Genomic DNA, 16496 nt, shown 5'->3' with positions numbered 1-16496 from the left:
GAATAACAGAGCTCTTCCTTCAAAAGTCTCTCCGTGTTACTTAAAATACGAAAAACCTTTTTAGTCGAAGGTGACGAATGCTGAGACGAAGTAAAAAAAAAAGTGACAATACTAGTTCAGCCTCTTTTCACTGCTTTTCTAAAGAGAGATTTTACAATCAGACATCCTTTACATCTGGTTTGCTCCATCCGCACACCGAGGGGAATCTCTTTGCAGCCTGAAATCCGAGAACCGCAGTGATGCAGCCACTTCCTGTCATTTCCAAAAATGCGATGCGTCTAGTGCGTCTGAGTATGTGTGCGAGCTGTAACAGCGTCCCTTCAGGATGTGATAACAACTCCCCTGGCCAGCGTGTGTTCCTGTTAAAACCCATCTGTGAATTGACGCGACTCATTCACTGTGATCCGAGAGCAGACCTGCTGCTACTCCTCCCCCCTCTCCGTCACTCTCTTAAAATATTATGGGTGTCTCTGTCTCGCAGAGCAATTCCCTTCAATCCGTCAGGCTTTCATTAGCATTAATGTTGCATGAACAATGTTGATATTAGCAGTTGACTGATACGGTTATTTGAAGGTCGACACAGATTAAAATAGTTCTGCACTGAGGCTGCTCAACCATATGTACATGTATTCTGTTTTGCTTTTATCACTGTGTGAAAAATAAATGTTTGATTTGTTTAAAGTTAACTTCAAACTAGTGAGAAGCTCAACGTAGAAAAATAAACGTCGTGGGGCCTACCGGGTCGGGGGTGGACGCGGCCGTGGAGTTTACCACGCCGGGCGCATTTGCAAAGTTTCGTAAAGGGTTTGGAGCACCCCCTGACCTTAAACATCAACTTCCTGTGTCACGGCGACGCATCAAACTTTGCTGCATCGCCAAGGCGACACCTTTCCACAAAAACGCACGGGGTTCTTAATATATGATCATCAATGCCTTAAGGCTAGTCTGACCCGATTTGATTTTGATCTGATTAACCAGCTTGAAGCAGCACATGGAAGTATTAAATATGTAATTTCCTGTCGCCAGCAGGTGGCGCTACCACTATGACTGAATATGACCATTAAGATGTCTTCAGGGCCGGACTGTTATCAAACATGTAAAGTTTGAGGAAGATCGGCCGACTTCCTGTCGAGTTGAGGTCATGGTGCCAAGAGACTTTTTTGTACATCTAGGTGTGATATACATGTCCACCAAATGTTGTGCATGTAGGTAAATGTAGCCACCGGGACTGTAGTTTAGGGGGCGCTAGCGAGCCATTTGGCCACACCCATCTGCGAAACCAATCAAACACGTCATTTTTCGCCAGGACTGACGCATCTACCAAGTTTCATTCATTTTTGAGTATGTTAACGCCACCAAAAAGGAATCATAATTCCTTGCACCACTCGGTGCTTGGGCCCTAATAATTTGTGTTGGATCTGTTTATTTTGTAATATCTTTAAAGGTACGTTGTAAATCAACCCATTTCTAATGTATTATATCCAAGAGAAAACACATGTTATAATCCAGGGGTCTCCAACCATGATCTCCATTACAAAAGATCAAGTGTGCTCACAGAACAATTGTTCATCAAGGATGAAAATAGAAGTAACAAAATCGTTTCACCTCAATAAGATGTAAATTTATGCAGTAAAGCGGACCCTAATCTAATCAGATCATCTCCTCCATGAGGTAACTGTGCTGTGAGTATGAAGTTCATAATTAGCTAATTAATTAGCAACATATTTTCACACTAACATGTTTGTCTCTGGGTGCCACAAATTTGATATCAATTTTAAACTTGTTAGATTGAAGGGTAAAGGACTAATTTCACTGTTCAATCACTAATATGCAAACTTATGCAGCAAAGTGCTCCAAAATGCAGTCAGATCATTTACTCCATATGGAGTACCTGTGGTGGAAGGATGAAGTTTACACTTTTTACTGCTCGTAAGACAGTATCTTCAGCGTAATGTTTTTTCCCCAATATTTATACAGTTAAATAAACAATTCAGCAACATTTGGACTCTTTATCCTTGAAAAAAAGTCTTTAAAACCAGCTTTTAGCAAATTAGTTTGGAGTACCAAGGTCATCATCAGAAAGGTCTCCGAAAATGTTTTGTAGGTGCTGCTGGATAAGAAGTATCAATCCAAAAAGAAGCAACTGTATTGTTCCATAAAAACTTCAAAATAGTCTTCATCAAGTGAACCTGAATTTGTGACCATGAGAGTGCCCCAAGCCAAATCAAGCTAAAGTGTTAAAAAAAACAAAGTCTCTTCATAAAGAAAAATAGATGAAATATCTGAACCACAGTTCGGTTCTTATGTTCCCGCGACAAAACGGTGTAGCACAGAAGGCGTCCCATATCCTAAACACTGAAAGAGGTGATTTGAGGCCACCAACGCTCCACTTCAAGTAAATTATGCACTCACTTCACTCGTATAATAAAACTGCTGTTTACGGTGGCATCACTTCATTCTGAAGTGATGCAAGAAGCGACACATTCAAAATCAGACGGAAGCATCAAAAAATGCTGAAAGTTGAACAGAAATCTCTAAATGATTAACACAAAGCAACTGGCATGACTTGCTGTCCTAGTTTGGAAAAAATCCATCAGAGCATCTTCATCTCCAGAAATAGACTTTCTAATTGAGAAAGGAGGTGGCGAGGCTGCTTCACACCCTCGATGGCTTCTGAACGTTCAATAATTCCCTGCGAACAACTCGGGCCGTAAGAACTAATTAAAGTTGTGCCGTCCTCTGCGGTGGATTAATCTACCTTTTTTCTTTTTTTTTTACTGTCCAGCGTGGCCTGCTGACACACTTCAGCTGCTTTTCAGTGAGCAAACATCAGAGCCATTCATTTGACTTGTTCTAAAAATAGAAGGTCAGTGGCTGACGCACAGTTTAACATTATAGCCTCAACACGTGTTACTTTTATTCTCCGGCTTTAAAAACCAATATGTACACAGCAACATCAGGCTGTCAGGGTTTCCTTCAATAAACAGACTGTATTTTGAAAGGCTTTAAAATAGTAAAACTAAAGCAATATTTATCTTCTGGTTGAGCATGAAATGAATAATGTGTATTCTGGGCCTCTAACAGATATTTGATACCAGAAAAGGCAGAAAACACTCAGAAAACCTTCAAATTAAAGCATGTAGTTCTCGATAGAGCAAATAACAAATCCTTTCTCTCCACAAGATAAATTCTTATGAAATAAAATGCACTTTTTGCTCGATTCAGTGCGCTCACATATTTTGCAGTTACAGCTGTATTTAGTCTGATATAACAAGTTCTGCAGCTGAGGCTCAACTTAGCGAGAAAAAACACACATCAGCAGTTTGTTCAAATGCCTAAAACAACCTTTGCTTACATCATCAGACCAGGTTCTAAAAAACAGTTGTCATTCTGACCTGAAGCACCGTCCAACGCTAAGAGTTACTCATATGTTTGGTTGAGATTAGTCACTGACACCACGTTGCTTTGGTTAAGGTGGCGGTCATGTTCAATCTCTGCAAAGTTCTGCTAAATGCTACCAGTGACATCACAACTTCCAGCTTTGCTTTTAACAGTCGACATCAGACACCAAAGGTTCTTGTCAGGTTAATAAAGGTCAAATTAGGCTTTTGAACAAACACCAAATGTGTCTCTTGTGAGGACATATGTGTCTCTGAGGACACGTCCGATGTTATATAAGCTAAGTGGTGTGCGTGTCATTCAGCCACAAAGACACCACAGAAATGATTAAAGCACCAACAAACCCAATGTAATAAAACCTTCCCTTGATGCTAACATTATTTTTACACTTATCAATGTTGGTTTCTTTAACTAAGAAGCCAAATTAGAAGCTAAATGCAGTGTTGATGTGTATTAACTGACATTAAACTACTACTACTTGTACTGTAAGATGAAAAAACCTATTCACCATTTTCCTTTCACACCTGTTCAGGTTGAGAGTTTCTCAATAAAGACCTTGCCAAGCAAAGGGAATTAGATGACTTGTATTGTAATTTGGCACCACGTAAATAAAACTGAATTGTTTCTCTGAGCTTCAAAAAGCTACTCAGTGTTTCTGCAGTCCCTCATCCTTTCTGATAAGAATAATAAAAAACATATTGTTCGTGGAAATGGCCAAAGGTTAATAAGAGAAGCACATTGTGAAATATGAGACGCGTAGATACATTTTTGAAAATCTTTTACTTTGTAGAAACTTCGACATTTCCTTCTTTTTCTCCAGTTTGCTGATTGATGCTCACTCCGTTGTTTCTTTCTCTACTTCGACCGACGATCGATTCCACGAATCAAACGGCGTCACGTTAACAGTCAGCTCGCTGTTCGCGGCAAGTTTCCTCCTCGGAGTTTCCTCCTCGACCTCCACAAACGCACACGCTCACAAACACACACCTCAGGGGGCCACTTATATAACCGGTACGAAGATGAGGAGGAGGAGGAGGAGGAAGAGGCGAGGAGAAGAAGAAGGGGTCGAGGCAAAAAGGGAAAAAGCGGAAATCAACACAGAAATTACATTTAAGATTGTATAAATATAAGCTTTTGTTTTGCTTTTTTTTCTGCCACTTTAAAACATCAGGCGCACGTTGAGGCTGCAATTTTCAATTGCGCAATCAGTGAGGTTCACCTTGCTGTCTTATCTTTACTGCAAAAGCAGGAACGTTGATTGAGTTTTACGTATCGAGGAGTAAACCTGTGTATCTGTATAACCTTGTGAGGGGAAACATAATTGTGATTGATTAAATGATTAAATCAGAAACCGTATTAGATTTCCCTTCATAAGACATTTGTATAAATCCATTTGTACACCACTTAAAGTTGGTCAATTTGAAAAATTTTGAAATCGTGAGCTTTTAACGGGCAAACAGGACTGCAGACGGTAACGCGGAGGAGACCTGTGCTGCTCCTCTGACTGCAGACTCGACTCTTTCGTCGGACATCCTTGCGTTTTTTCGCCCGGCACTGCAACGGTGACGCAGCGTGCACTTTTCATAAAAAATGTCTAAACGACTAAATTTAGCCGCGTGTGACGAACGCTGCGACGTCACCCACGTTCCAGGAAATAAATGCTTATGCAGCCGAACGGAGACGAGTCATCTTTTACTTCATCAGGACGTGGAAACAGTTCAGACTCTGATCTGCGCGAGGAGGTGTGCTTACATTTCACCTCCTGCAAGTAGTAAAAAAATGTAAAAATATCCTTTTTTGTTCTCCTTTCCCCCACTCCATCCTCCATCTTCCTCCCTGCTCCACCACATTAATCTCTCATTAACAGTCCACCCCTTCCCCCACCCCTTCTTCCTGCCAACACCAGCCATTACACACACGTAGGAGCATCCATCGCCCAAAGGCCTGTATATTTTCCACCAGTGCAGAAGTATCCTCAGACAAATGAGGGGCACAGGCAGCCATTTAAAGGGCAGAGCACAGAGCAGAAGAGCCCCTCCGACGGAGCCCACGGAGGGACAGATAATAGACTTAAACTGGCCTAACATGCTGCACAGACTGATTCGTTTGCATGCGTGCCCCATAGACACACACACACACACACACACACACACACACACACACACACACACACACACACACACACACACACACACACACACACACACAACCTATAACACAAACAGGTGAGGCTTTTAGCATCCTCACCAGACACGACGGGGAGGGCAAGTAAATAGAAACGTAGGTTCTCCTGAGTGCATACAGGAGCGGCGGCTGCTCGCTATCTGGATCTGGAGTGAGTCAGAGCGCCAAGCTGAATATAAATGAGTCGATGCAGATTAAGATGTCACCGTTTCAATGAAGGCGAAGGCAGAGGGCAGGGGGCAGCGTGTAGGAGGTCACATTAACCCCTTCCGCCCCCACACTCCTTTTAAAAAACCTTTGTGTGGCTTCGTGGCGGAGAGGTTGCAGAGAAAAACGCGTAGCAAAGATCAGCTGGATGAATGAACACGCACACACCGAGGACTCTGCAGCAGCTCAGAGGCGATTTGATTCTTTTATTTTTTCCCTGCACTCTCTGACGGTGAAAGTCGGCCCCCGAATCTTCATTTAATTTAGAGTTGATAATGAAGGCGTGCAGATCTGACGCTCTCTTTCACCCAAACCTGTACACCTCCATTTCACGCTGCCCTCCGTAGCAAGGGAGGCTAATTTATTCGATATCCCATTTCCATCCAATCCCAATCATTCCTCTGTTCGCAACATCACAAAAACGCTCACCTATCCCCCTCTCGGTTCACCCAACCGCTCCGTCCAATTATCTACACGACTAATGTGCAGAGTTATTGAAGAAATACACACAATTGTTGGGAGATTGTCTCATTTGTAAACACTTTGAAACAAAGTGAAATCCTCCACACGGCTGCAGGATGCTACATTTAACATTTCATTTTTCCAAAATCCTGCTATGATAACATATTGCTGCAGCAAAATTGCTCAAAATTAGTTCATTCGGGCACAAAAAATGAGCCAGAATGTCCCTTAAAATGTACCTACTGCATCGTATTGAAAATATTACACGTGTACTTTGCTCACAGTGCCTTCATTTTCTTCCCGTTTTCAATGAGAGTGTTCGCAGGCTGTTGTCAGGAACACCTGCGTGTTCTCAATGACTTTCAGTCCAAAATCCCCAGAGGAGATTTCCTCACATCAAAGGGACCAACGGCTGAGAAGCCACTCCAGGTTCAAGGACTCACAGACACTCACGGAGCCACTCGGACCGCCCTGAACTTCAGCACATCACCGCTAATGGCACCCTGACAACACGGCAGAGATCCACCAAACGATGAACGTCTGGCTCAGAGTTTCACCAGAAACCGAGCAGTCTGTTGTTCTGGCATTTCACTTCCTGCCTGTCCACACATATGAAACATGGTGGGGGCGGGAGGGGGGTGGAGGGGGGGGGGGTTCTGTCTAACGCAAGCTCAGAAGATAAAAACACAACACAGACTGAAATCTGCAACCAATATGCACAAATTATTCATTTAAAAACTATTAACTTCAGAATTCACTGTTTCACTTTCCGCAGCTGATTTTCAGTCACTAACAATCAGGTCGCTGTTTTGACCTCACGACCTCTTTTAAAATGATTTAAGATTGATGATGTTATTCTACACTTTAATCATTCGCAACAAGAACAAAACCAACAGAGTGTGGAGTGATGAGAAGACGGGGACATTTCTCGAATAAATATATGAAACATAAATATAGTTCCTTCAAGTTGTTGACGTTGTTCGCGATTCTTTAACATTTGACCGGCGCTTTTTTAACTACGTCATTTTGTTGCACAGCGCGTTTCTGCCAAGAGGCAACCAACAGTGACGTCACCCGTCGGTTTGTGAACGGCCGTTGTGAATCCTCCAGTTCAGATGTCGTCCATCACCATCTTGCTGGTTCGGAGCGGTTTGTGACCATATTTGGGTGAGAGGTGAATCTGACTGATCTGACTGGAAACCTGACGATACTACGTCCCGCACGCCTATAGCTGTAACCTGACTGCACCACAGGCCTGTCAATCATTTAGACACGCCCCCCCAAAACCCCTACTTTTTTTCAAATTTATTTTCTCATGAATGAGGGATTATTTTCAGATGGACCGCCAGAAAAGTAATAAGGAGCGACTTTAGCTAACAACACCGAAATAACTTGTGAAAACAGTGTATTGACTTTGAATTTCATGAGAGAAGTTGAATGGGAGTCAATGGAGCCGGAGGCTTTTTAGAGCCAACCTCTAGTGGCACTCGGTGGTATTGCAGCTTAAGGCACTTCTGCATCGGCCTCATTTTTCAGACCCAGAAGCTACAAACACTTTTATATACAGTCGGTGGTTTCTGCAATAACTGAATGGCATCTGACTGGAGAATTAGCAACTATCAACACCTGACTAGAGGTGTATTTATTGGTTGTGCAACAACAACAGCGGGGCCAGCACTGTAAATGACTTCCTGCTCATCTCATGTCCTTTCACGCTTTGGGTTGCGGTGATGATGGGGAAACCAGAGAAGCCCAGATGTCCCTGCTTCCTGCTGCTTCCTCCAGCTCGTCCCGGTGGATGCCAAGTAGCTCCTGGGCCAACTGGGAAATCTAAAACTCTCCAGCGGGTCCGGGGCTAACCTCGGGGTCTCGTCCCAGTCGACTGTGCCTGGTGGACGTCCGATGGGACGCAGCCAGGGAGCACGCATCCAAATCAGGCGGCTGAAATACCCAACTGGCTCGACTCATTGCAGTTCATCACAGATGGCTGAAGCCCTCACGGTGCCACCCTTAAAGCAAACTGATTTCAGCTTCTCGGATGTTTCATAATCACATGCTGCACAAACTGGCTAGAAAAATAACGTATTTTTTCAAAACACGGTGCTTTCACGCATAAAGACTAAAACACTGTGTTTAAGAACCCAGCTATTGTTTGATAAAGAAATGTATAAATGCATTTGTAGGAATGAATTTAACAAGCAATCTTCAAAAGCTCATTCATTTGGCAGAAGTCCAATTTCCCTCCAGAGTCGAGCACTGCACATAAATTCCCGGCCTGTGGGAGACGATGAATAACACCGCTGCAGCCCGGAAACTAAAAAATGTCCTGACCATTGTTTCATTTCTTCAAGGTAATTATACAGAAGTGACACAATTAACTCGATATTGATACATTACAGATATTTTTTAATGGCTTCACATCCCAGTACGATGACAGCGACACCAGCAACCCCACTGCAGATAATAAGGAGACAAAACCGTAAATCAAACTAATGTAGCAGAATTTATCAGTCTCGGCCCGCAGAATGATTATCAATGACAAAGGGAACATACAACAACATTTGTCCCCGTCCTCCCACCAATTATCCCGATCAGCCGTCCTGACAGCAGCTCGCCGGGCCGCTGAATGGCCTAATCTCTCTCCACAAATTAACTCCGTCTCTCATCTCCCCTTCCCAAATGTACGCTATGCCCTTAAACGTCACATGCTAACGCTGCCTATTCATAACCATTATCTCGGGGCCTCTGATAACGGAGCGAACCGGGTAGTGGGGTCGGGGGGGGGGGGGGGGGTCACGAATGAAATACAAAAAAGGGGGGAATAAAGACGGAAACGTAAAACGATGGGGTTGAAAACAAGCAACGCGCTTCGATCTCAGATTCCCCCGCCGGCCCTGAGCTATCAGAGCCATTGATTGGCTCATGTAATTCTGCTCTGATTTGGTTCGGCCAATCAATGGGCTGCAGACCGACTTCCTGTGACAGTGCAGCCATTAGACGAGAGGTGACAAATCCCATAGTGTCTTCGTGTTCCTGGAAACATACAGTTTTGCTGGACGACGGGACGAGTCTCTGCGACAGCTGCTTCCCGTCTCAGCGGATCATTTCAGGGTCTGAACCGAACGCGTCAACACATAATGGCTGTTTTCAACATGGTGTAAAACCTGCAAGTAAAATGCAAAATGTGGATGACTTATTGCAATAAAGGAGTTCCAGTTTCTACAAATCTTGATCTCTTAGTACTGCGGAGGAGCTACATTTGTGTAAAATACTGCACATATTTTATGAAGTTCATTAAAAAAACTTGTATCTGGATTGTTACTGTTGTCTGTAAGTTTGCTTTATGTAATAAAACATACTGTATATTTAAGTATCTTTACACTGGGAACACATTACTATTCATTCTCTTTCCCCACCAGACACTTTAAAAAAAATCTTTCAGCTGTTTATATTATGCATGAATGTGCAGCAAATATTACTGCAGTGATTTTAATTGCTTATTTTATATTCAATTCGTGTGCTCATAACCTACTTTCCTATATTTTTTTTTGCATTATTCTATCTGCTGCTGGCAGAGATCGATACGGCTTCATCTCCTGTAATTTCATCGATTACTTACGGATACGTTGGATTTAGATATAAAAGTATTTTGAGCTGGAAGCTGATGTCAAAACGGTTTCAATGATCGAAGTTTAACGTCACAGAAGGAAACTAGAGTTTCTTGTTTGTTGCCGGCACAGAGCGGTGCGGATCGGATGTCTCGTACATTAAAGCTTGTAACTTTGAGGAGGGTTGGAGGGGGCGGGGGGTATTATGTTAGGGAGGCAGACAGCATCTCTGCTTTTAAAGATAAGGCTTTAAAAACTTTCTTATCTGATAAGTCTTACAGTTAAAGCTGGTTAAGGTGACCCTGAACCGTCTCTTAGTTTTCCTGCTGGAGGACTTCCCATGATGCATTTCTTTCCATGAACATTATAATGTGGTTGTTTAATTTATTTGCTTGTTTTATTTGTAATTATAAAGAATGTTGCCTGGTGATTCTACACTTTAAATAAAATTGAATTAATAGGGACGAGTGCATCAGAAGATGTAAGTCAGTCAAGACGTGATCGACATATTTTTAGATTTGACTTTCCACTGTGAATAAAACGCTATAAATCAGCCTGGAAAACAGGAAAGAAAAAAAAAAACCTCACTGAGAAAGTTCTCTTCAGCATCAGCGTGATATCCAATGATAGATGACTGTACATCCGAATTTCTATCACAAACAGGAAGCGCTAACAGCTAACCTGCCGTCTTTCTAATGGCGCTAATTCACCAAAATGTGACTCTGACAACCCGGAGTGTATTTTAAAAGGCTTAAAGAGAATACCTCCAAAATACTCAACTCTCTTAATATATATGAGCTCTCTGGACATCACCCACCCACACACACACTACACCATCTCCTACCAAAAACATGAAACCACTTCGTTCTCTGCTTAATTTAGCCATTGTTTTGTTTTTTTAACACCAGATTCCACCATATATAACAGAAGACATCAGGCTGAAGTGTTTTATGGTCTTTGCGAGAACCCCCCCCCCTCCCCCTCCCCCTGCAGACACACAAAAACACACATAAACACACACACTGAGAGGAAGAGAGTGAGAAAGAAAGATGATGTTTCCCCGGGGATCATCACTAAAGAATCGCTGCCTGCTGCTGTTAGGAGATCTAACCGTGTCAGAGTGTGTGATGGCTGTTTGTCTGTCAGTGTGTGTGTGTGTGTGTGTGTGTGTGTGTGTGTGTGTGTGTGTGTGTGTGTGTGTGTGTGTGTGTGTGTGTGTGTGTGTGTGTGTGTGTGTGTGTGTACAGCTTCTGTCTCCTTTGGCGTGTGTGGCTCTGCTAAGATCAGATGTGAACCAGCAGACACTCAGACACAGCTGCCACATCATCTCTCACACACACACACACACACACACACACACACACACACACACACACACACACACACACACACACACACACACACACACACACACACACACACACACACACACACACACACACACACACAGAGCTGTTTGGATGGAACCTAAACTAACTGTAATATCAGTTAGTTTGGTAAAACTACCTGATATTCTTATTTATTCACATTAAAAAGGATATCTGAGTCCTAGTTTTGGATATCACTTGTACTGATTATGATACCATGTAAAAACAAAGCTTGGGGGACCTGAAAAGTAAAAAATAATCCATAATTGCACAAAAACAACTATGAGCACACAACTGTGCCAAAATACAACAAGTTCAAATTGAGCCGTTAATGAAGAAAGCATCACAGGAAACGACAGATATTTGGTGAAAATACCACTAGTAGCATGCAAGGATGCAATTATAAGGAATTGGGGGAGGATAGAAACGCCAAAAAAAGATCAATGGACCCTAATTGTAGAAGAAATGTACTGACACATCTAATAATATTACAAAAAGGACAGCTGGATGTAAAGAGGAGGAAATCGACAGACTACAAGACTTGAACTGGCGACATCTGAATGAAACTGTGAAAAATATACAGAGCTGTAAAGGAGAGGAAATGTATTTCCCAGGCAGCGCTCACGAGTTTGTTGTGTTGTGATCTTGTAAAAGTTAAGTTTCTATAGTTTTGAGGAATAAATAAAGATTTAAGTGAAAAAAAAACTTGAGCCAGAAAGATGAACTGTAAACTGGGTTTGAGTATCAATTTGGCCGTTTGTTTTCATAAAGTTTGGCAAGTCTGTGTGTTTATTTCTGACCCATGTTATCACCCGACAACATATTTATTGACCCATCTGACCAGATTAAACTAATACTTCTTTATTTCTGAGAATGAAAAGAGCCAATTTATATCACTATCATGTCTGTGCTTTAAGACTTTTAGCCTAGCTTTGGTTAAAGGCTGGAAACTGGGGGAAACGGCTATCTTCACTCTGTCCAATGCTCAAAAATACACCCACCTACTTATAGTTGTTACGTCTACAAACAAGCAGAAATACTGACGTTTGAGAGGAACTCGTGTAGCGTAAATTACACACCACCTCCGACTTCTTGTGAAAAAATAATGTCGAACTACTCCTTTAACGTGGTAAGTGTTTGTCTGGTTACCTCAAGTGTTTGCTCTAATCGTTTCCTGTAATCGAAACCCAAAGCGAACGCACAAACACAACAGAAATCCGTGTCGCTCACTTACAGGCGTTGGTGACGGCGAAGCTGTTGGCCGTCTCGATGTTGTCCACGTGAGGCACCAGGTTGAACGGGGCTTCCGAGGCGTTCGGGCTGGTGTTGTGCAGGAAGATTGCCAAACGAAAGGCGGTGTACTCCTGATCAGTGTTTCTGATGAACAGACCGCCTGCGGAGAGGGAGGAGATACGCGGCTTTGATGAGGAGCATGTTTCTCACCCACAGGCTTATACTCATTACAGAAAGTTCGGTTATTACTGACGATATCACAGAAACAGAAATCCCATTGAAGTAATCTCTGCCATCGGCGCATTATCAATAGCTTGAGTGGAAGAAGAGAGTCAGCATGAGACAAAAACTTATTAAGAATTAGAGGTTGTTGCTCAGGCTGAGTCTCAACTTTTAACTGTGTTTATTGGCCATTATACGCGACAAGATCCCAGTGGGAAGCCTGAAACCACACGATTTATCCTCTGTGGGAACTGGTTTCAAATTTCACAAAGATTACAGGTGAATTTAACTACTGCGGGCATGCTGAGCCTCCTCAAGGAGAAGCAGCAGTGGATCGATATGAGCACCCACTCCACCAAACTCGATGAGCAAAGAAATGTTATTTGCCACTACCCTTAAAACCCACTCATCTAAGTGTTGTCGGGTCTGACACTCATTTATGTCGGGGCAAAACAGAGTTACACTCGTGATGACACCCGAGCCTGTTTGATTCACTGGAAAAGACAGAAATCAAAGAAAAAAAAAAGTCGGCAGCTGCTCTGCAATGATGCATAAAGATGTGCAAGAGGTGTTGAGATGAACCAAAAAAAATTCAACGAAGATGTGTCGCTTGTGAAAAAATTAGATGATCACCAAAGTCACAGGAGTTCATCCTGTGGGGATTATGAATACGTGTACCAAATTATGTCCAAACATAAAGTAGTTGTCGAGATATTTCACTACAAATGTAAAAAAAAACTTGGACCTGACGTCAGAGGAAAGGACCAGAAAGACAGGAACAAACATCCTCAGGGGACCACATGTTCAGGGCTTTTCATGGATTAGTAAAAAACTAGAACAAACAGTAAAAGCTGTTTTTTTTTGGTGAGAATAACCTCAGTACAAATAATATCACAGATGGTTTTAGTAGCTGTTGTCAGAGGAACCTCTCTCATTTTAGAGGTTAACACAACTCTGGTCTCCAACCCATCGCCGGCCAGTTAGCCAGTCGCTCGTTACTCACTTCTGAGTGAACACACAGAGATCAGAGGACACAAACACAGCAGACGCTCTCACACTGAGCTGGAAACAAACAGGAGCTCATAAATTAGGTAAATAATAACTTCAACAACTCAGCGATATAAAGAGCTGCTTTTCAACTTGAAAGCCCTCCAGTTTCTCACAGGGTCCAGCCTTATACTAGGTTTTGACTAAGATACATGTTTCTTTCAGGAGGGGTACTGAGTCCTGGTCGAAGAGGAAACACTGGATTTTATTAGTTAAATATTACATTAGAATGCTTTATTGAGCATGAGTAGCTCTCTGACACTTTTATCTTCTCAAAGTAGCTCTCAAAAGAAAAAAAGGTTGAAGACCGCTGGACTAGACAATGTTTAAAGTGCAAGAAAAGGGCAATATTGGTCTCGTAAATCACGTTACCAACATCATAATGCTGACGACTCAAAACCAAAACCACGAAGCTGTGTGTCAAGAAAGCCGTCTGGTTAAGATGTAAAACCATCTTTGATTATTTTGACACGAGCAGAAAAGGTGATGAATTCACCAAATATCCTTCTGGAGCAACACAGCTTTTCATTCAGTTAATTTTTATGCAAGAGAAGCTCCAGTGTCATAAATCAGTCTGGCATTAGAGATAAGACTTCACTCTTGTTTTTTTTGTCCTTTTATATTTACAGCCTCGTTCACATACAAAGATCTCGACTAAGTCATTCTCGGTTGTGTAAATGTCAGTGGCATTTTAGGTTAGAAGCAGTTTGTTTCACATTTCTAAATCTGACTCAAGGCTATATTTCTTGAGGATGAGACAGTGTAAATGTCATTTAAAGCAAAATGCCACTGTGTTTGGTTTATGGCTGACCTCTTTAAAAGGTAAACTTTAGAATATTTTACTCCTTTATGAAAGCCCGCTCATGTAAATCCAATTTTTATTTTTGTGTATTTTCCACCGTGTACAGTTTCATGTTTTATTGACTTGAAGTAAATACCAAATGCTCACTGCTGGTGTTAATGATTTACAAAGACAAAAGTGAGAACAATTCATAATTCTTGGCCACCAATCAGCAGGAATGCCCTTTACACATCAAATAAATCCTTTTTTTTTTTTTTTTAATCACAGCTTGATAGAAAAGAATAAAATCAAGCGTTGTTCCAAGTCCTGCTTATGGAGACTTTTTCTTCTAGATGAAAAACAAAATTACTTTCAGTGCAACACTACAAACTTTAGAGATCCAGACTTTGAAGTTTCATACGTGCCATATGGTTCGCCCCAAAACGAGACTCTAGTGGCTCCAACATGCCGGTTTGTTTGTGACCCCGTTACCACCTGCCGTGCGTGTACAACGACATCTGATCACAGGTGTTTGGATTTACTCCTACCGACTAGTCCTTAGATACTCTCAGCTCTGCTCAATCAGATCTAAAGAAACATGTCTCTGAAGTGTCTGCTCCAACATGGCAGGTGAGGGAGGGTCACAGCTGATGACATCTGGTCACCAGGCTAACGCTCCTTGTAAGCAACCCGGTAATTGACACGCCCTAACCCCTACAGCAAAACGTGAGATAGCTACGCTTGGCGATGTCTCGGCGTGACAGTCACACGTTTGGCAAACCATTAGCAAAAGAAAACATGGGTGGGGTTCGGAAAAAAGAACAACTTTGTCAACTCCTGGATTGAAACCCAGTCGTCCCACATGGTCTGTGATTCGTGCCACAAAAATGTCCTTTTTACTTGGTGTTGAGACCTCTGTTGGTCACGTGATCCTCCGTCACAGGACATTTACGTGCTTGTGAGTTTCACGCCTTCAAAATGTGTAATTCTCCCGCCAAGACAGCCCCGAGCGTACAGCTATCTCACGTTTTGCTTTCGTGGTCGGGCGTGTCTATTTCACGCTTTGCTGTGATACTGGGTTTCAACATAGTAGGAATGCAATCAATAGCAGGAGAGCTAAGTTCGGCTTCTCCCATCTGTCACGTTACCGTTATCTGCCGTAAGACGCAGATTCAGGTGATCTTTAAACATGTTAACTAGACTTTTGTCTTAAGACTGTGGTCACCGTGTACAAACTGAATTCCCACTGAGCCGAGACCTGCGGTCGTCGAGCTGGATCACGCGCTGCAATGCATTCTGGAGGCAATCATCCCAACATGTGCTGCTCCTCATCCAAATAAAATATCCAGACATCAGATCAAGTGCTTCAACACCTGGTGCACATGGAGCCTGAATGTGTGGTGATGTGACGGGTCTGAGAAGGTCCAACAATCTGGTGGTGAGACCAGTTTAAACTCTGAGAAACATCTGCAGAGTCACAGATTTAAGAGCGTTTACACCCACGCACATCGACTCAGAGGATAAGATGGTTAAGACCATTAAAACTAGTATTAAAATCACTCAGACTTAACATGTAAATTATTACAGATCTTTAAAAATCAAGGTTTATTTACAAAGGTGGGTTGAAATCTGTGTGCTTTGTGAATATATCAAGTGTATTATTCTAACTTGTTTAGTTCTGCTTTTTAGGATATAACGGATTAACTTCCCATCAGAGTGGCCCTGCTGTCTTCCACGCAATGCATGGTGGGACAGGCTGCAGCCCCATCACAGCTCTTCAAAAATAACATAGGAGAGCTCAGAAAATGAATAAAAAGTAGGATTTACATGTCACCGTGGAGCATGTTTGCCACGGCTGTATTTGTGCACTTGTTTCTGTGCCGTACGGATGTGTAGACAGCTAATAAGTGTGGATTCTTCAGTGACAATTATTTCAAAGTGACAAGTGTTGATTGGGGAGACATTTGCCCCCCTCTGAAGGATGAC

At 42.4% G+C, this 16496-nt stretch overlaps 1 protein-coding gene across 4 annotated transcripts in view; it reads right to left on the bottom strand.

The window, feature by feature from the left end:
• gria4b (glutamate receptor, ionotropic, AMPA 4b) overlaps positions 1–16496 on the bottom strand; it is a 107459-nt gene that overhangs the window by 89016 nt on the left and 1947 nt on the right. For all 4 annotated transcript variants that reach the window (XM_069718840.1, XM_069718838.1, XM_069718837.1 and 1 more), the window contains exon 2: positions 12462–12620. In XM_069718840.1, coding sequence (XP_069574941.1) covers positions 12462–12620 — 159 coding nt within the window. The remainder of the gene's footprint in view (positions 1–12461; positions 12621–16496) is intronic.

The sequence above is a fragment of the Brachyistius frenatus genome, unplaced genomic scaffold (assembly GCF_029030835.1).
Source record: "Brachyistius frenatus isolate BFR_SWC_R1_liver_20210118 unplaced genomic scaffold, ASM2903083v1 Contig_200, whole genome shotgun sequence".
NCBI lineage: Eukaryota > Metazoa > Chordata > Actinopteri > Embiotocidae > Brachyistius > Brachyistius frenatus.
Note: the sequence above shows the minus strand (reverse complement) of the source record. Positions and strands in the feature narration are given on the sequence as shown.